The sequence below is a fragment of the Schistocerca piceifrons genome, chromosome 7 (assembly GCF_021461385.2).
Source record: "Schistocerca piceifrons isolate TAMUIC-IGC-003096 chromosome 7, iqSchPice1.1, whole genome shotgun sequence".
NCBI lineage: Eukaryota > Metazoa > Arthropoda > Insecta > Orthoptera > Acrididae > Schistocerca > Schistocerca piceifrons.
Window position 1 is genome coordinate 418,662,757 of NC_060144.1, and position 20,731 is coordinate 418,683,487.

Genomic DNA, 20,731 nt, shown 5'->3' on the forward strand with positions numbered 1-20,731 from the left:
ACATTTTCTGTATCCAGAAAGGCCCGTACAGGACCTGCAACATGCGGTCATGCATTATCCTGCAGAAATGTATGGTTTCGCAGGGATCGAATGAAGGGTAGAGCCACGGGTCGTAACACATCTGAAATATGACGTCCCACTATTCAAAGTGGTGTCAGTGCGAACAAGAGGTGATCGAGTCGTGTAACCAATGGCACCCCATACCATCACACCGGGTGATACGCCAGCATGGCGATGACGAATACACAGTTCCAATGTGCGTTCACCTCGATGTTGCCAAACACGGATGCGACCATCATGATGTTGTAAACAGAACCTGGATTCATCCGAAACAATGTTTTGCCATTCGTGCACCCAGGTTCGTCGTTGAGTACACCATCACAGGCGCTCCTGTGATGCAGCGTCAAGGGTAACCGCAGCCAAGGTCTCTTGAGCCGATTGTCCATGCTGCTGCAAACGTCGTCGAACTGTTCGTGCAGATGGTTGTTGTCTTGCAAACGTCCCCATCTGTTGACTCAGGAATCGAGACGTGGCTGCTCGATCCGTTGCAGCTATGAGGATAAGATGCCTGTCATCTCGACTGCTAGTGATACGAGGCCCTTGGGATCCAGCACGGCGTTCCGTATTACCCCCCTGAACCCACCGATTCCATATTCTGCTAACAGTCATTGGATCTCGATCAACGCGGGCAGCTGTGTCGCGATACGATAAACCGCAATCGCGATAGGCTACAATCCGAACTTTATCAAAGTCGGAAACGTGATGGTACACATTTCTCCTCCTTACACGAGGCATCACAATAAGGTTTCACCAGGCCAGCCGGTCAACTGCTGTTTGTGTATGAGAAATCGGTTGGAAACTTTCCTCATGTCAGCACGTTGTAGGTGTCGCCACCGGCGCCAACCTTGTTGCTCTGAAAAGCTAATCATTTGCATATCACAGCATCTTCTTCCTGTCGGTTAAATTTCGCGTCGGTAGCACGTAATATTCGTGGTGTAGCAATTTTAATGGGCAGTAGTCTATACTTATGAGTCCACCAATAGTCTGGATCAGCAGCGTGTGAGCAGTCAGAAAGAACGGGCTTAATGCATAAGATATTAAATAGTTTTATTTACAAATGATTTCTACAGAAAAATATTTACAATGTTTATTTTTAAGTTTGCCTTGACACATTTACAGCCAAAAAATTATGTGAAATACTCTTCTGGTACACTCATGTTTCTGTAGATGCCAGCAAGGAAGCTCGCAGATGCCTTGGGTGTTCTTGTCCTTTCAGTACTGTTGAAATCCACGTGGTAGATTCCGAATTTCACTCTGAAAGAAAGAACATAAGAATGAATTTCAATTTTTTTCAGAAGCGGCAAATTATTGCAGTACGAAATTTCAAATTGCATTTAAACTATTGAATAAAAGACCTGGGCATTACTAAAAAACAATGGTTCAAATGGCTCTAAGCACTATGGGACTCAACATCTTAGGTCATCAGTCCCCCTAGACTTTGGACTATTTAAACCTAACTAACCTAAGAACATCACAGACATCCATGCCCGAGGCAGGATTCGAACCTAAGACTGTGAGAGCACCGTGGCTCCGGACTGAAGCGCCTAGAAACGCTCGGCCGCAGAGGCAGGATAATACTCAATACTGCTACATATAGACACATCTGTCATGAATGTCAAAGTAAACCAAGCTTCCTCGGCGTAGTTCGCTAGAGAGCCCGTGTCTCCAATTCTGAATGGGACAACTTTTCTGGCCGTTACTACACGTCTATGAAATGTAGCGGAAGATATTTTCAAGCTTAGACCGTTGGTTTTCAGCACTCGAAATTACAGGTGAACCGGTGACGTCATTCGTACATTCAAGCGCTGCTGTGACAGACAAATTATTGATGAACTTCCCCGTTCTGGTTGCCTGCTGTCAATAACACAAGCTAATAAGCATGAAAGGATATCTATATATCTCTATATCCATTCATCCTCAATTTTAATCTCACTCCAGAACCTTCTTTTTATTTCCGTCATAGCTTCTTCGATACAGAGACTGAGCAGGAGGGGGGATAAACTACATCATTGTCTGACAATCATTTTTAATGCAGGCACTTCTTGGTCTTACATTGTCACTGCACCTTCTTTGTTTTGTGTGTATTGTATATTGCCCGTCTTTCCCTATAGCATACACGAATTTATCAGACAATTTCGAACACCTTGCTCCATTGTACATTGACTGTTCTTTCCGACATGTGCGAAAGAGCAGACACCACCCCTATATAACTTGGGCGAGAGGATTCAATGGCTCTTTCTATGCGGGCACACACACACACGCCCGAACTGCTAAGGTAATTGGCGATCGCTACGAGTAGTAAGGATAACGGGCAGGCGCACTACGTAAGTAGTATGTGGAGATGGCAAAAACGTAGAACGTTCAGGGACTGTGTCCAGAAGGCACAGGCGGTCGAAGTAACGGTTCGCGATAAACGGAGAAACTCGAGTTTGAATCCGCGTCCGGCAGAATTTTCAACTTTCCCCAATAATTTACTTCATTTTACTATAGCAGCTACTGGCATTATTACTTTGATTATCTGAAAGGAGATCAGTGGAAAGTTTCGCTGATGACACCGCTATCCTAAATGAAAGCGAGGAGCAGGACATACTGAATGTAATGAACGCTCCACAGCAGATATATTAAGAGCAAAGCCAAAAAAGACGAAAATAATGAGCAATAGCTGAGATGATGTTAGTGAGAAATTATCAACATTTTGGGCTAAGAAGTGAATTAATTGAAGGAATTCTGCTTCCTTGGAAGCAAAATAACGCATGACGGACGAAGTAAGGAGGACATGTAAAGAGCAGTCAACTGAAAACGAAAAAGATGTAGAAAAGTAGTTGAACTGTTAATTATTTCAAAAGTAATCGCCATAACTGTTAATACGTTTATCCCACTGGAGTATATGGCAGTCAATGTAACGAATGACTTTCTTCAGGACTCTAAAAATAAAAAATCTCTTGGGATGAAATCGGGATTGCATGGAGGATGTGAAAGGGCTCTCCTGCGATAATTGTGCCACGTAGTCGAAATAAGAGAAACACCATCTCCGGGAAACTCGTGATGACATTTTTCTTTGACTGCAAGGGATTGCTTCTCATTTCACTTCCGGAACACGGCGCCATAACTAACTGACAGCGATACGTGAACACTTTGCAAAAATTAAAAGTGCGCCACCAAGTCCAAATGTCGAGGAGTATCAACGGACGGCGTCAGTCTTTTGCAAGATAACGCGCCCCCACAAGCTGTTGAGGTTGTTTTGACTACGTTGCAGACATTTCGGTGGGAGGTCCATACACATCCTCCATAGAGTTCCGATTACTCTCCGTGCGATTTCCAAATTTTTGGAGCGCTGGAGAAAGGCATTCGTGTCTGTCGATTTGCTTCGGACTGAGAGGTACTTGCCTAGGTACAGTCATGGTTTCGTAGACAACCCTAAACGTTTTTCCATGAAGACTCTGATCGTTTTGCCTCACAGTAGGTTAAAATCCTTGACTAATAGCAAAGAGTTTCTTACTTTTTTCCAGAGGTGTTTTTTTCATTCGACTGCCACTTACAATAAGTTAGTTCGTTACATGTTCAATAGATCACTTGAACGATTTTTTTTATCGAAATGATATGGAACGAGTCAATTTACGGGATGCGTATAAATGATTAGTGCTAACTTAAATAAAGTTTATTTTTTATTTACTGTTTTTATTTCATTTCTTTTCTTTAGTGGGTACCAGTTTTTACGTGGGAATACTACAATGGAATAGAAGAAGTCCAGTGGACCCGCTTTTAAATTAGATTTAACAGTTATTTCGCTACGAATCAGTCATTCTATTTTATTGAGCATATGATAAAAAATTTTTATTACTCCATACTGAATTTCTCTCTGAGACATTAACAGATGATTCAAATGGCTCTGAGCACTGTGGGACTTAAAATCTATGGCCATCAGTCCCATAAACTTTACAAATACTTAAACCTAACTAACCTAAGGACAACACACAACACCCAGTCATCACGAGGCAGAGAAAATCTCTGACACCGCCGGGAATCGAAGCCGGAAACCCGGGCGCGGGAAGAGAGAACGCTACCGCACGACCACGAGCTGCGGGCAGACATTAACAGCTTGGACCATGGGTAGTAAAGTTTATTTTTGTCTTTAACGTTGTAGGTATGTGCATCACTGCCCTTATCGGATTGTGAGGGATTATTTATGACGAATTTCGTTAGCGAAAATATTAACTGCGACAGCGTAGTTAAAATGCCTAGTTCCTTGGAGACGTACCCATATGACACCCGTGGTTAGCACGACATATTATTTCCTACTCCTAGTTTTTGAGAAATCAACTTTTTTTTCCTAAGTGATGATGGTTCAAATGGCTCTGAGCACTATGGGACTCAACTGCTGTGGTCATAAGTCCCCTAGAACTTAGAACTACTTAAACCTAACTAACTTAAGGACATCACACACATCCATGCCCGAGGCAGGATTCGAACCTGCGACCGTAGCGGTCGTGCGGTTTCAGACTGTAGCGCCTTTAACCGGTCGGCCACTTCGGCCGGCCCATCCTAAGTGATGAGTTACCCTAGAAAATTATTTCATACGACATTATTGAATCGAAATGTGCAAAATACGTCAAGAAGTTGATACGTTTGTTGTTTCCAAGATCAGCAATTGTACGAAGAGCAAATAATCAAACAGGCACCGTCAAAGAAGGTGTTCCTGACCAAAATAAGTTCTGTCTCCTGAAGCTATACAAATTAATGGATGTCCTCTTACCAAACAATGGACACGCACATACAACTAAGTTCTCGAATACAGAGTGACAGCTGCGGGAATGAAGACGTGTGATCAAGAATCAAAGCGATCTGGATGCGATTCAGAGACGTCATTGGTATTCTTTGTGATAAGAAAATGGCTATCAACCTAATGTGAACAATAGTGAAGGCAGTAAAATTGTATAGTGGCGAGTGTTGTCACACACCTAGAAGTGTTGAGTAATCACAGCGTATCATAGAAATGCTACTACTGAGAAGGTCATTAGGTTTTTGCTTGCTCGATCGCATCAGTAATACAACGATCAGACAACGAGCTGGCTGGGGAGGGGGGACTTTCCGATTAATAAAAAGATGTAGGAATGTAGACTTCACTATCATGGACGCATCATATGGGCACCAACTGCTTCAGTCATCAGCTCGGCCTCTCATCTCACTGTCGAAGGCCAGATGCATTGTTAAAGACCTACATACACTTTGGTGGCTGGACAGTATGACGACAGATCAAATATCAAGAACCCTAATTCTACAGAAAGCGTTAGAGCATAACAATGGTGTACATTGACCCTGCTCCAACGGGACGGCGCTAAGAATAAGAGGGAAAAAAAAGCCAGAGAGATTTTAATTTCCCACGTGTGCAGAGATGTAACTTATGATTCGCATATTATTTTGTAGTTTAATTGACAGTACAGCTATTTTCGTAGTTTTGGAAAAATCATTCTGTCTATCTTCGTTCCTGATTAATCTAAGCCAAGACACACCAGTTGAGATGCAGGTGGTTAATAAACCCTTTGACTTTTTTCCATTTCAGCAATTTGTCGAAGAACCGTTTTACCTTTTGCTGAATGACTATTTGTCCTCGGCCTATCATCCGAGTTCAAAGCAATCAGTGTCTTAGTAAGCACTATAATCATATACGAGAAAAAGTTCTTTGGCCTCAGTTTCTCAAACCGACAACATGGCGTTCCTTCAGGCAAGTTGTAGACGAAATGGTGATTGCTGTCGACAGTTCAAGGAGTGATAACGAATTTAAAAGCTAGGCAAGATTGATGTAATGCAGCAAAGAACACAGAAGAATCAACTTTAACGATTCGCTAACAATCAGAACCATGGCGGAATAAAATGTGGCCGTTTCGCAAGAACCACTCCCTCATCACCTGAAGTTATTTGAGGAAACCGCGATACTTGCAAATAAAAGATATTCGTCGTTGCAGGTGCTCAAACTCGTTTATTTCACTGAACAGCTGAGGAGTGTTACTCCCACATCACTTGCGAAGTTCCAACACACGCGATAAGTTATAGCTGTTACGTCTCATGTGTTCATCTACATCTACACCAACTTCTGCATCTACATGACTACCCTCCAGTTCACAATTAAGTTCCTGGCAGAGGGTTCATCGAACCACCTTCAAGCTATTTTCCTACCGTTCCGCTATCAAACAGGGCGCGAGAACAGATAGATCTTTCTTTGCGAGCTCTGATCTCTCTTATTTTATTATAATGATCAGTTGTCCCTACAAAGATGGGCGCTATCAAGGTTTCTCGCTTGCAGAGGAGAAAGTTGGTAATTCAAATTTCTTAAAAAGACCCCTCTACAACGAAAAGTGAGACACCAACGCTGGAATCATATCCGTGACGCTCTCTCGTCTATTTAGCTCTCCGTACAGAACGAGCCGTACTTCTTTTAACAATTTGATGTACTCTGTCAATCTTACCTGGTAAGGATCCCTTACCGCAAAGGAGTACACTAGCGGAGGATGGAGAAAAGTGGTGTGCACAGTCTCTTCACTGGAATTGTTGCTTACTGTAAATCGGGGGTAGCCAACATACCGGCATTTAACCTACCGCCACGCCACTATGGCTTAGTGCTTGGAGGGGGCCGAGGGAGATACTGCAAATATACGGCATTTACACGGCAGGTTTCAAATTTCGCGTTCCTCAGCAACACAGATCGCAAACAAATGTACAGTACTATTAGGACACATACGGACAATTTCATAGATTTTCGTATCGAAGATGCGATGTAATCATAACTTATTTTGTTTCATATTCGAAGAAAGGTCTTCCCTACAAATATGCCGACCGAGGTATTGTAGCACTTTCGCAACCTCATTATGGAGATGCGGAAAGTCTGCCTGAGGAAAGAAATGTACACGTCCTGGACAGTCTTAATGTAAAATGATTTATCATTAAAACAGGAATTACCTTACAAGTCTATCAGTTACATTTGCAGATGCAGAGGGGCGCTTTCAACTGAAGCGACAAACGGTCTCAAAAACAGCTCAAAAACAAATGTAAGACTGACAGCGTCCCCAAAACGTTTAGGACACTATCTTCGTAATTCTTTCAACGCCACAACGAATTCTCTAAACATCTCCTTTTCTTTAACAGCAGTGAGCGTAGGGAACTGGACTGTCATTGTTAGAATGCGTCCCTTTCATAACGCGATTTTCTTTATAAGCACATCGCCATCAGATCAGAAAGAAATTGTTCCTCACCTTACAGCGTCTTACTATGGGCCGTGTACAGTCAAGACCACTTTAAAAGCGACGTCTACACTGCATTATGCATATAGAAGTCTTGAGTTCGAGTCTCAGTCCTGCACACAATTTAAATCTGCCGGGAAGTTTCATTCTGCATATTCTAATTTTCGTTTCTGCACTAATTTTTCCTTCATAAATATAAAAATGTCCGGGTTTATATCGAAAGTTTGTCTGGGTATTCTCCTTGACTTAACCAACGTACTATCCCGTAGTACATAAAGTATCCATATTCTCGGCCAGCCTATGTGGTCGAGCGGTTCTTGGCGCTACAGTCTGGAACCGCGCGACCACTACGGTCGCAGGTTCGAATCCTGCCTCGGGCATGGATGTGTGTGATGTGCTTAGGTTAGTACGGTTTAAGTAGTTCTAAGTTCTAGGGGACTGATGACCTCAGCAGTTAAGTCCCGTAGTGCTCAGAGCCATGTATCCATATTCTCCATTCAGTTCCATCGAAAACTGTTGTAGATGACATTGGAAAATGAATGCGAGTTTAAAAATTTTGCTAGTCATACCACCAGTTTTTTAACGCGCTGAATGCCTAAAAATTTATCAGAAAATGCTACTTGAGCTAATGAATAATGAATGCCGTCTTTCGGTAGTTGTAATTTTTTGCTCTTTCGGTGTCGATTAAATCATAAAATTCTTTCTGCATAGTTTGCAATATAGTTTCAGAGTAAAGACGCGTCAAATGTTGCTTATGCTACTGCATAACTGATATTGAGAATTCTCAACCCTCTCTTCTGTCATTCCCATTCGTTTTTAAAGGCTTGTTACAATAAATCGCTAGACTGCCGTTTTTCGTGCAAGCAGCCGCTGGACCTGTGAACCTGCTCCACATCGCGAACAAAGAGCGAAGGATTAACAGCGCTGAATCGCGGTTCTGTCGAACTGAAGAGAGTTGTATCGAGCAAAATATGCCATTCTCTAATACTAACTGAAATGTCGCACTTACCAAGTACTTCCAGGAAGCTACGAGCAAAGTGGAAACAGGCCGGGTATATTGCTCGCACGCGGGTTGTACTATCGCCCCGCGTGAAGTTTCACACGCTGTGACCGACCCTGCTCTAATTGTTCTGCCAATGAAACTTGCGCTTTGGTTAGCTTTTCCCACAAAATTATCAATGTGATCGTTTCAAATTAAGTTTTTCGCAACTGTCATCCTTAACCCTTTAGCTGTATTTACATCCTTTAGATTTGTGTGACTTATTGTGTAACCGAAATTCAGCGGGTTCCTTTTAGTAGTCTTGTGGATGAGTTCACACTTCTCATTATTTAGAGTCTGGTATCACTTTTCGCACCTTACAGATGTCTCGTCTAAATATTTTTGCAATTCGTTTTGATCATATGGTTGTTAGACGTTAATGACACCGTAATTCGAAAAAAGTCTAAGAGGCTGTTCAGCTTGTCTCCTTATCGTTTACGTATCAGGAACATCAGAAAGCCTATGCCAATGTTCAAATGTGTGTGAAATCTTATGAGACTTAACTGCTAAGGTCACCAGTCCCTAAGCTTACACACTACTCAACCTAAATTATCCCAAGGCAAAACACACACACACGTGCCCGAGGGAGGACTCGAACCTCCGTCCGGACCAGCCGCACGGTCCATGACTGTAGCGCCTAAGACCGCTCGGCTAATCCCGCGCAAGCCTATACCATTCGGTGGGAAACGTCCAATATTTCTGTTTCGCTCGATGAATTTTCATGAGTTATTATAGATTCGAGTATTTCTGACAAAAAATTGCTTGCATAATTAAAACGATACAAACGATGCTCCACAGGAAAGCAGTTTAAAAGAAGTTCCACTACAGCACTGCGTCAGGTATCTTCATACACATAACAGTGGGAATACCAGTTCCAATGCTGGTAGCTAATGCTTTTATAATAGGATAGTGTTTTAAAAATCTCTGTCAGATTCATGAATCCCTACTACTTGTAAGTTCCAGCGATATTGTATAATTTTTTCGAGTAGACTCAAGTATACGATATTCCACAGACTGTATCTTTGTTAGCCTTACACAATCTCCTAAGTTTGTGAGAAAACATGAACACAAGATTCCAAGATCTACCAATTAAATTCATCGGACGAAATCGTCAGGACTTTGTTTTATAAATTTTAATATACTGTCAATACACCAGTCTTCGTTCTCCTACGAATTTTCACAGCACTACCAGTTGAGATGTTTAAAAACAACTGCTCATCATAAGGGTAATAAGCACCCATCTTCTTATTCCATGTTTTATAACACCAGTGATAGACTTCAATAGACTTCATTGTGACTATTAGCAGCTATTCACCGAGAAGCTCAATATTTGCCTTGAGAAATTAATAAGTGGTCAGGATCGAGCCAGGGAACAAGTTTAGCAGAAACAAACCGGCACGAAAACTCCCCGGCACTCAAGTTCAGGATTTCGTCGCCTGTATTAACCGTAGTCATTATGAGGAGACAATAGAGGCAGAAGTCTGAAGTTAAATCCATTGTTTCCGTTTGTCGCGGCTAGAGAAATGAGACTGTCTTATCGAATTAGGTCTCGCGAAAGGAGCCTTTTCCTTGTTAGTCGAGCAGTTCTAGGCGCTTTAGCCCGGAACCGCGCTGCTGCTATGGTCGCAAGTTCGAATTCTGCCTCGGGCATGGATGTGAGCGAAGTCCTTAGGTTAGTTAGATTTACGTAGTTCTGTGTCTAGTCCCATAGTGCTCAGAGCCATTTGAACCTTGTTAGTCCTGTGGGATGACAATGCCGCTTGATGACATGACAAGGAAACTACGAAAGTGATCATTTGCGACCTAATGTGGCCTTTTTGTGGTCAGAGGGTCATAAATGGTAGACAGCTGCAGAAAGTTCTAACGTAATATCCTCTCCAAAGTCGAGAACATCCAGTTTTGTTCCGGAAAGTAGGATCAGGGCCTTCATCACGTTGTTACTTAATACGAAATTTGAAAGAAATACGAATGTAATGGTTTCAAAAACAGAACAAAATGAATGATCTAGTTCATCGAAGTAAGAAGGCTTGAAGAAGTTTACAAATATGATTCTTGTGTTACGTATTGCATCCCTTTTTACCCTTATCGAAACATTTCACTTACGCTGCTGACAAGTGAAAGGACGTAGTATGTCTGTACACAAGACCACGCCGTATCATCTAATATCAACTTACTCGTAACCAGAGTTCCACTCTAAATTGTCCAGAAGGCTCCACGCTGTGTATCCAATTACGTTGGCTCCATCTTCGTTAATAGCTTTCAGCATTTCAGCCATGTATTGCTGAAAAAGGTAAGAAAGATGCTGGTAAGTTCACTCAATGAGATCAAGCCCACACACGTTTTTCAGTAAAATAATTGCTTCCAGTTAAAGAACCGATCAAAATCCAAGTGTATCCCTTGAGTACTGAGAGAAAATATGGAGCTATAGTAGTACATCTCATTCTTGTCTTGTAATGTTTCATTCAAATCTGATATCTTGGTTGAGTATCTCATGACGTATTCAGTTCGTTAATATATAACTGTGAGAAAGAAATACCATGAATATAAACTATATAATGTTATGTGCAAACACACTGCTCCTAGATTATTTACTAGATCCAAACGTACTGTCTTACAAAGTAATTAGTGAAATAACCTTTGGCAAGAAAGTGTGAAACATCTAATCACTGAATATGGTAATGTAAGAGGTGGTAAGGGGTTAAGTGTTTCTGAAAGATATTACCCAAAGAAATAACAAAAAAAGAAATATATATATTCAAGGAGATAAGTGACTCCAGTTCACTCCGTATTGGCAAGTTCTTCCGGTCTGGTCCTGAGACAGTGTGGTCATAATAATTAATAGTCGTTGGTACTACAACGTGAAGGTCGAGTTTGCCGTATACACCCAGTGTCAAGATTACTCCAGATTCTCGTTCCAGAGTATTCGTGGCAGGCAGATTACTCTTGTCACGAGTCACCTCTGGCAATACATGCGCATTACGTCTACCACATAACCCTGTTAGCTGACACATCTGCATGCACTTCTACATCTGCACCTACATCAGTACTCCGCAAGTATCCTGACGGTGTGTGGCGGAGTGTACCTATGGTACAACTAACTGATCCCCCTTTACCTGTCCCACTCGCTAAAGGCACGTGGGAAGTGTGATTCTCGGTGAGGTTCTGTATTACCTCTAACTACTTGAATCTTCTCGTCGTGGTAATTTCGCGAGAAGTATGTCGGAGGAAGTAAAATGTATCCGACTCTTCCCGGAAAGTTGTTGTTGTTGTGGTCTTCAGTCCTGGGACTGGTTTGATGCAGCTCTCCATGCTACTCTATCCTGTGCAAGCTTTTTCATCTCCCAGTACCTACTGCAACCTACATCCTTCTCCCGGAAAGTATTCTATCTAAATATAAATAGCAAACTTCTCCGTAATGCACAACACCTCTCTTGAAACATTTGCCACTTGCAGTAAAACTGATTACGGTGATATAAATTTACGAACCGAGCTTGGATCATATGAAATGACCGACTTCCAAGTTGAAGACTTGAAACCCAGAAATCCATTTCTTTATAGCTATACGAAAAATTATAAACTTCAACATATATAATGTAAAAAGTTAATGTAATTACAATACTGATTATGGACTTCTTGAAAATATAAGCAGTAATAAACAATAATTTGTACTTTATTTTTGAAATGTATATTTCAAAGGTGATTTTGCAGAAATGGGTATATGATAGTACTTTCTTTGCTACGTGTTGTTAGAGGTAAATCTTTGTCCTTGGGCAGTTCGAAGGACGAGTCCGAAGTGCGAGGATGAAGTACAGTTTCATGTTTATTGTGTTAACATGGTGGTTGACGTTAATATGTATTGTGAAGTGACACGACTGAAAATATGTCTATTCGACTACAGAAAGACCACCAGTGTTCATATTATTTAACAAAATGAAGCCGAGCATCTTCTAGACAAGGATAAAAAATTGCATTTCAGAATGGACAACGAACCTTGAAACTTACAACAAAGAAGAATAAAAGAAGAGTATTATGAAAAATGTTCATTCAGATTCTACCGTTGCTAACTCTCCCCGCAGGCTGTCACTAACTCACCGTGCCAAGTGCTGTGAAAATGTGACCAGCTGCCCAAATTATTAACTTAATTCAACCTTAATAAATCGACTTTGGGGTACAAGATGGTGGTGACGGTCAGAATATGGTGACGTCGTCCGGTGTTTTTCAGAAAGTGAAATGCGAATACTGTGTTTGGCTATTTTTCTTGTTGCAGTTTAAAAGTATATATATATATATATATATATATATATATATATATATATATATATATATATATTACGAAAATTTTATCTGAACGAGCGGCGAAATATGAACCATAGTTACGAAACAACAACAATAGCAGCAAAAGGAGTTCGCAGTCAAGAAGAAGAGAGGGATGAAAAATAAACAGTGAGGTGAACAATTAACAACATCAGCGTCAACAACAAAGTTAAGTATTGGAAGTATTTTATTTACTTTTTTCTTTTACTGATGGTGTGTTTTGTTGAATAATCATTAACAATGACACTCATTGAACAGGAATCTGAAATAGTGGTGAGTAATACAGACATGGGAAAATTAAGGTAAGGAAATCTTTATTGATGAAGCAGTAGGACAGAAAAATGACGCCGATAAACCCTGTAAATTAGTAAAAGGAGACGCTAATAATGACATAAGTTTCGTGTTGGCATTGTTAATAAAAACGAGTAATGAGTACCTTGCAAAAATTAATGAGCAACTTGGAGATCATAAACAAGAAAGTGAGGGCCAGTTCAGAGAATTCGGTCATTCAGTAGGAGCGTTATTTGATTGCATCGGTAAAAATACCGTTCAACTAAACGACCCCAGATTTACGAGATATACGCACTAATCCCCTAGTGAATCAGCCGATCTTTTAGTGAAAACAGTATCAAAATACCTACAGTGTTCCAGAGATCAGACCGCACATACATACAGGAAAATACGGTGGTGAACTCCAGTCTGTAGTATGGTAGATATACATGTTGCGCTAACGAGGGTTATCTATTTCTGGGAAAGAAGGCAGTGCCAGTGGACGCAATCTATTTCCCATCTTTGTCTGATCTGCTATCTGCTGTCAAAGGAAACATACGGAAGAATACACAGCAAGCAGTCAGATACATTTAAAATTCAAGGGCCATGTTTTGTAGTTGAAGGTACTCATAAACTCAATGTTACCTCTACCCAACTATCGTACAAGTACATGGAACACGAGAATCATCCTTCCCTAACTGTACCACTCCCAAACGCATCTTGGGAAGACCAAATGGGAGCTCATTTTTGAATCATTAAATATAGCTTATAATAATGCCAGATTTACGAGGAATACTGAAATACTGGTAGATACTGAGTATTCTATACTAGTTCCTTCTCGGTAAGATCCACATAATACCAGCTACGAATCACACATGACGTTCGAAAGAATTATACTATATTCCGCAGCGGCAGCAATCTGTGCTGATTATCAAACTGCAAATCCTGAAGAACGTACTCAGTGCATTTCTTTTATTATTATATTGCTTTAGGAAGAAGCGACGGAAGGCTCAGTTAATATGACAAAATGTGCCACCATAGCACAATTATCCGTCTTTTACTGTAGACTACCGAGACAAAAATCAAAGTCAACACAACACATCGGTTTCAACAAACAGTGTTTACAACGCAAAATAATGTCAGCATATAGTCAGAAGAAACTCGTATTCTTCACAAAGTGCGTACTCATCTAAAAGTGATAAATATGACAGTCACACCCAAGCGGCACCTATGTGATTTTCTGTTTTTGATAGTGAAGTACGTCAATGAGTGAGTGCTCTTTCTCATGCTATATTAGTGGAACAAAACAAGAAATAGCTACGATTAATAATGTGAATTTACCTCTAACCCAAAATTGCAAACTAAATTTTTGCAAAGTGAAGTTAACCTCCCAGCGTTGATCCTTCCGACAACTAAACAAAAGCTGTAAGAGGAAAGATTTAAATACAATCCTTCCCACCCTCCAAATAAAAACAACTACATGTGATGCAGAATACGTTAAATCCTGTTGAATGTACGCAATATAGTGCTTTTCACTTATTATTATGCGACGGTAGAATTAGTTTACGTGATAGAAGAGTAGCAATTATTTACTAAGATTTCCATCTTACAATACGTTGTACTTACGCCATAATAGCTGATGCGTCCTTGATCGTCCAGTTCTCCCGAATCAATGTAGCCATTCTCCGTGATAAAGATTGGATAGTTCGGGTACCTCGTTGACACCCAGTTTATAACTTTTCGGAAACCCCACGGCACAACCTAGAGGAAGAGACAGTCAACGAAAAATATAAAATAAAACAAAATCTGATTCTATTTTCGTCATACTATGTTGTACTGCACACAAAGCAATGCAAATCAAAATTAGGTGAAACTTATCGCACGGAAATGAGCAGGAGTGGACTACGCGCATAGTTATTTTTTTAATATGAATATCGGCATCCTGTTTCAGAAAGAGGCGAGAAATACACTCCTGGAAATTGAAATAAGAACACCGTGAATTCATTGTCCCAGGAAGGGGAAACTTTATTGACACATTCCTGGGGTCAGATACATCACATGATCACACTGACAGAACCACAGGCACATAGACACAGGCAACAGAGCATGCACAATGTCGGCACTAGTACAGTGTATATCCACCTTTCGCAGCAATGCAGGCTGCTATTCTCCCATGGAGACGATCGTAGAGATGCTGGATGTAGTCCTGTGGAACGGCTTGCCATGCCATTTCCACCTGGCGCCTCAGTTGGACCAGCGTTCGTGCTGGACGTGCAGACCGCGTGAGACGACGCTTCATCCAGTCCCAAACATGCTCAATGGGGGACAGATCCGGAGATCTTGCTGGCCAGGGTAGTTGACTTACACCTTCTAGAGCACGTTGGGTGGCACGGGATACATGTGGACATGTATTGTCCTGTTGGAACAGCAAGTTCCCTTGCCGGTCTAGGAATGGTAGAACGATGGGTTCGATGACGGTTTGGATGTACCATGCACTATTCAGTGTCCCCTCGACGATCACCAGTGGTGTACGGCCAGTGTAGGAGATCGCTCCCCACACCATGATGCCAGGTGTTGGCCCTGTGTGCCTCGGTCGTATGCAGTCCTGATTGTGGCGCTCACCTGCACGGCGCCAAACACGCATACGACCATCATTGGCACCAAGGCAGAAGCGACTCTCATCGCTGAAGACGACACGTCTCCATTCGTCCCTCCATTCACGCCTGTCGCGACACCACTGGAGGCGGGCTGCACGATGTTGGGGCGTGAGCGGAAGACGGCCTAACGGTGTGCGGGACCGTAGCCCAGCTTCATGGAGACGGTTGCGAATGGTCCTCGCCGATACCCCAGGAGCAACAGTGTCCCTAATTTGCTGGGAAGTGGAGGTGGGGTCCCCTACGGCACTGCGTAGGATCCTACGGTCTTGGCGCGCATCCGTGCGTCGCTGCGGTCCGGTCCCAGGTCGACGGGCACGTGCACCTTCCGCCGACCACTGGCGACAACATCGATGTACTGTGGAGACCTCACGCCCCACGTGTTGAGCAATTCGGCGGTACGTCCACCCGGCCTCCCGCATGCCCACTATACGCCCTCGCTCAAAGTCCGTCAACTGCACATACGGTTCACGTCCACGCTGTCGCGGCATGCTACCAGTGTTAAAGACTGCGATGGAGCTCCGTATGCCACGGCAAACTGGCTGACACTGACGGCGGCGGTGCACAAATGCTGCGCAGCTAGCGCCATTCGACGGCCAACACCGCGGTTCCTGGTGTGTCCGCTGTGCCGTGCGTGTGATCATTGCTTGTACAGCCCTCTCGCAGTGTCCGGAGCAAGTATGGTGGGTCTGACACACCGGTGTCAATGTGTTCTTTTTTCCATTTCCAGGAGTGTATTTTTATGTGAAATTATTTGGAACAGACAACTATTAAAGTATTGCATTGCCTAATACATTGCCTTGCCAGAACACGATAGACGATTTCAGCTGGTTAATGGCTCATACAGGATTTAACAGGCATAACTGCACATTTTTTATGTGTAGTACCTAAATATGTACGCACATAGGTATGTTGGTTGTTGTTTATTTGCGCTGAACAGTCTTCCCACAAACACGTCACGAAATTTACATTCTGATATTTTGCTACATGGTGGTAACTGCACCTCTAAGCGAGATACGCTCGTCAGTATAAAATGCCTTCCTTGCGTCCACACTGCAACACCCCAGGGAAAAAAAGCATTACTGGCTTGCTCTTGACACATGTACTTGGAGGAACTAACCAATCTAAAAACAAACTACTAGTAAGTGGTACTCGTACAATTATTAGTCTGCAAATGTAAATATTGATGTAATGTTGTTCATTACGTCGTCTTTAGCAACCAACAGAGAGATCTGCATTTATACCCTTACACCCTGTATCGTGTGGCAGCTGAATAAGCTCATCGACACGTTTGTGAAACGTATCTGCCACAAAACTGAGGGTTCTCTACGAATGTCGTTGCTGGAGAGGTCCGCAGTCGCACATGTTTATTCTCTATATGTGTCTGAGAAAATTCTTCCGCATTAATCATTTTACTAAATGTTTTGCTTATTGAAACTAACTGGAACTGTCAGTGATGAATGCAGCTAATGAAACAATAAACATCATATTTTAAAAGACAGAGATTGGTTGTTATGTATTATGAAGAAACGCAAGAAAAACAGAGAAACATTGTACATGGAACACAGGTGCAAAAATTTTGACTTTTCTTCGGAAAGTATGATGCGTTAAATATATAAGAAAAGTTAAAAGCAAACGATCAAACCAAAAGGAAATTCGGAAATAATCTTTGTAATGGATACGCGAGATAAGCGGTATAAATGTACAAGGGCATCTATTTCGAGACAGCAAAATCCTGAAAGAAAACTGGAACGTTTCAAAAATCACCAGGACCGAAAAGCGTTCCACGATGATTGGAAATATGGACTACGAGCTGATTATGTAACTGGACCAGTATCTCTCATCGTTTAGAAATAAAGAGCCTTGGCTTACGATGCATGTTTTCACAGAGTGTCGTCTTGTGGAATTATGTCCAGCGGCAGTGAACACGATATGAAAAAGGTGTATATTTTACAAGAACAAGCAGTAAGAACACAGTGTGAAGTACATAATCGCGTAATATAGTGTAAAGTAGATGGCTGGAAAGCGTGAAATGATCGTTTTGAGGAGCTCAGAGTTATTACACTCACATCCAAGTACATTTACTCCTTAATGGTCTTTGTTGCTGATATTAAAATTGTGTTTCAACTACACTGTGATTTTAACAATCGGAATACAAGACGTAAAAAAGTCGGATAAATTTTCCCTCCTTGGCTATTGTTCACAGTGGAGTTACATAATCCAGTGCAGTGGTTTTCAATCAGCTCTCTTCGAAAATAAATTAAGAAACGGGAAGACACTACCAATTCAAGACATATTAGAAACGTACCTCAATAGTCCAAATATGAATTATCTGATTATCTAGATTCAAAAACTGAACATTCCTGTACGGTGCGTGGCAAGTTGACGTTTCCATTGTATACTAGCACGACAAGTTGTAATTGATTCTAAGCGTGTCTCTGTTGTTACAAATGTAAGCAGCTAATATCTTTACCAAATACAGATCTTGACTCAAGGCGAACTGAAACTGAGGAAGAGTGTTGGTGGTAGTTGGTTGCATAAACCGCCTTTTAGTGTTGTGTTATGTCCTTCCTTGTAATCCTGGCTGAGTAGACTATATTATTCGCTCTATTTCAATGACAAAAGATACCTGAGGGAATGGTTACAATAATTACTATAAGGACGGTAACTACGTGTTTTAGCGAGTCTTGAGAATTTGTATATACTGCACATATATGATTTTAGTGAGTCTTGAGGATCTATATACAATAAAAAACAAAATTAAATGACCGCTCCTTCGAAACCCGATAACTATCTCCCAGTCTGAAGCATAAGTTCGAAATTTCGATCAAAGATATCTATAACATTACCCTGTAACGGTGTAAAAGCGTGGCGTCCTGCAACACTTCATACTGCAAGTTCTCGACGTATGCAAGAAAAGACTACAGTTCTGAAATCCATGTGAGCTATAAAGTAAGTTAATGACGCCACATTGGCACCAAATGTCGCCACAATTCTGTCTAACGCCACCGAGGACGTGTCCCAACACGAGAAGGTCGTCACACCCCGTCTTACACACAATGCACCACTTCTATTGACCATTCTGTTATGGAGATCAGAATCGCGACTCCCACGATTGAAATCACGCAGCTTTCTCATGGGAGGCCGAGGAAAACATTTCAGACACACCGCCGCTAACAAGTGACACGAAGAGGCCAAGGGGGTGGCATAAAGGGCGTCCGTGGAACCATCCTTACCCTTAGAACGTTGATACCCAGCGGTCGAAAACGACAGTTTGCAGGACGATGAGCAGAAAGACGACGTTCTTGACAATGTACGTTATTTGCTGCATGTATCCCAATCTCTGTCTACTTCTACAGTTTTTACCCTCTATAACTGCCTATAGTACTAAGGAAGTTATTCTATGGTTTCTTAACACATGTCCTATCATCCTGTCTCTGTCAGTATTTTCAATATGTTCCTTGTATTTCCGATTCTGCAAAGAACCTCCTCCTCATTCCTTGCATTATCATACCACCTAATCTTCAATATTCTTCTATAGCACACATCTCAAATCCTTCTGTTCTCTACTGTCCGGTTTTCCCTTAGTACAAGTCCCACTGACATCAAATGCTGTGCTAAAAATGTACCTTCCTCAGAAATTTCTTCCTCGTATTAAGACCTGTGTTTGATATTAGCAGGTTTCTCATGGCCAGAGATGCCCTTTTAGCCAGTGGAAGGGCCTAGGAAGTAAAATTCCTTAACTTCGTCTACATCGAGGAGCCAAAAAATGTAGTACACCAGAATTGAAATCTGCAGCAATTTGCAGAAGAGTTGCCCTTCTATCACGATGAGCGTTTGTCTTCAGTTCAGTAGCAGCAGCCAGTAGACTGTAGGCTCAATAGCATGATGTGTCGTAGTGTGATGATATTAATGAAAATAGTAACACAGTTTGATAATTACGGTATGAAACGAGCGAGTTACTGGACCTGTTGGTAATGTATTGCCCTAAAGAATTGCAATGGACATGAAAGTAGTAACCATGATAGTTGGTACTGCTCCACTGAAGTAGCTGCAGGTAGGTACAGTAGCGCTCAAACGTATTTTGTATAGAGCACTAATTACAGTTAGATAAAGATAAGTGTATAATCGAAAAAACCGCTAGTGGATAGTTGAAAAGCGCGAAATTATAATCCATTTAGTACAAAACTAAATTTAGTTTAAACGAAGTTATCTTACATCAAAACATAAATAACCTCTCTTGTGGCTCGTAAGTAATTTGTAGTTCAAAGTATGTAAAAATAAAATAAAACTATTTTGTAATCTGACGAACAAATCAGTATTTCATCGCATGTCAATGGGCTTTGATCACAACTACACATCTGATTGGTACTGAACTTATAAGCTTTTGTAATACGACAAGTGGGGGATTTGACCAATTGTCAATAAAGAAGCAGCAGTTGACCCTTCTGTGACGAACTCGTCGATCCGATTCATGCCAGAGCTGTTCATTTGGATGTGGCAACTCCAAAAACTTGATATTTTTATCTGGTTATAATGTTTCATGTGGCCAGAGGTGTGCTATGAACCGTTATCCAGTTACGTGGCATATTCTTCCACCCATGTGGAATAATATTCTTTCTTAAAATGACACTGTACTAGAAACGATCCATTTTGCCTTCTATTTGGACTAGAGAACCAACTTCACGTCTCGGAACAAATCCCCACGCCATGCAGCTGTCACTACCAAGCTTAATGGTCGGCTCCTGATACTTTATTTGTTTTTTAATCCTCATATATACTGCACACCATCAGAAGAAAATACATTAAAATTACTTTCCCCATTCCATGAAACTTGTCCAGTCTCTAGCACTATTAGTTAGATGTTCATTTTCAAATTCTATTATGGTCTTCCTACTTTTTATAAATTTGTGCGTGATTTGCGCGATGGTCGTCTACTATTCCAATCACCTACTATTAGGCGACATTAGCTTCATTTCATGACGCTGTTCCAGATCATCCCTAACATGTCGAACCAGTTTTCCTGGATCATCAGCCGACTGCTTACATATCGTTCTGTCTTTTTTCCGTGTTGTTTTCGAGGACGACTTGACTGTGGCTTATTGGCTACTGTTCCTTTCAGTTTGCAGTCGACTTCATACACTTGTTCAACAATGGCT

At 41.6% G+C, this 20,731-nt stretch overlaps 1 protein-coding gene across 1 annotated transcript in view; it reads right to left on the reverse strand.

Annotated features, from left to right (window-relative positions):
* Nucleotides 1–1,187: 1,187 nt before the first annotated feature.
* The window catches only part of LOC124805748 (myrosinase 1-like), a 51,174-nt gene continuing 31,630 nt past the window's right edge, over nt 1,188–20,731 (reverse strand). Inside the window, exons 9-11 of the mRNA XM_047266316.1 lie at nt 14,545–14,679; nt 10,509–10,615; nt 1,188–1,314 (exon numbers count right to left, since the gene is read on the reverse strand). Of these exons, the coding sequence (XP_047122272.1) occupies nt 1,188–1,314; nt 10,509–10,615; nt 14,545–14,679 (369 nt within the window). The remainder of the gene's footprint in view (nt 1,315–10,508; nt 10,616–14,544; nt 14,680–20,731) is intronic.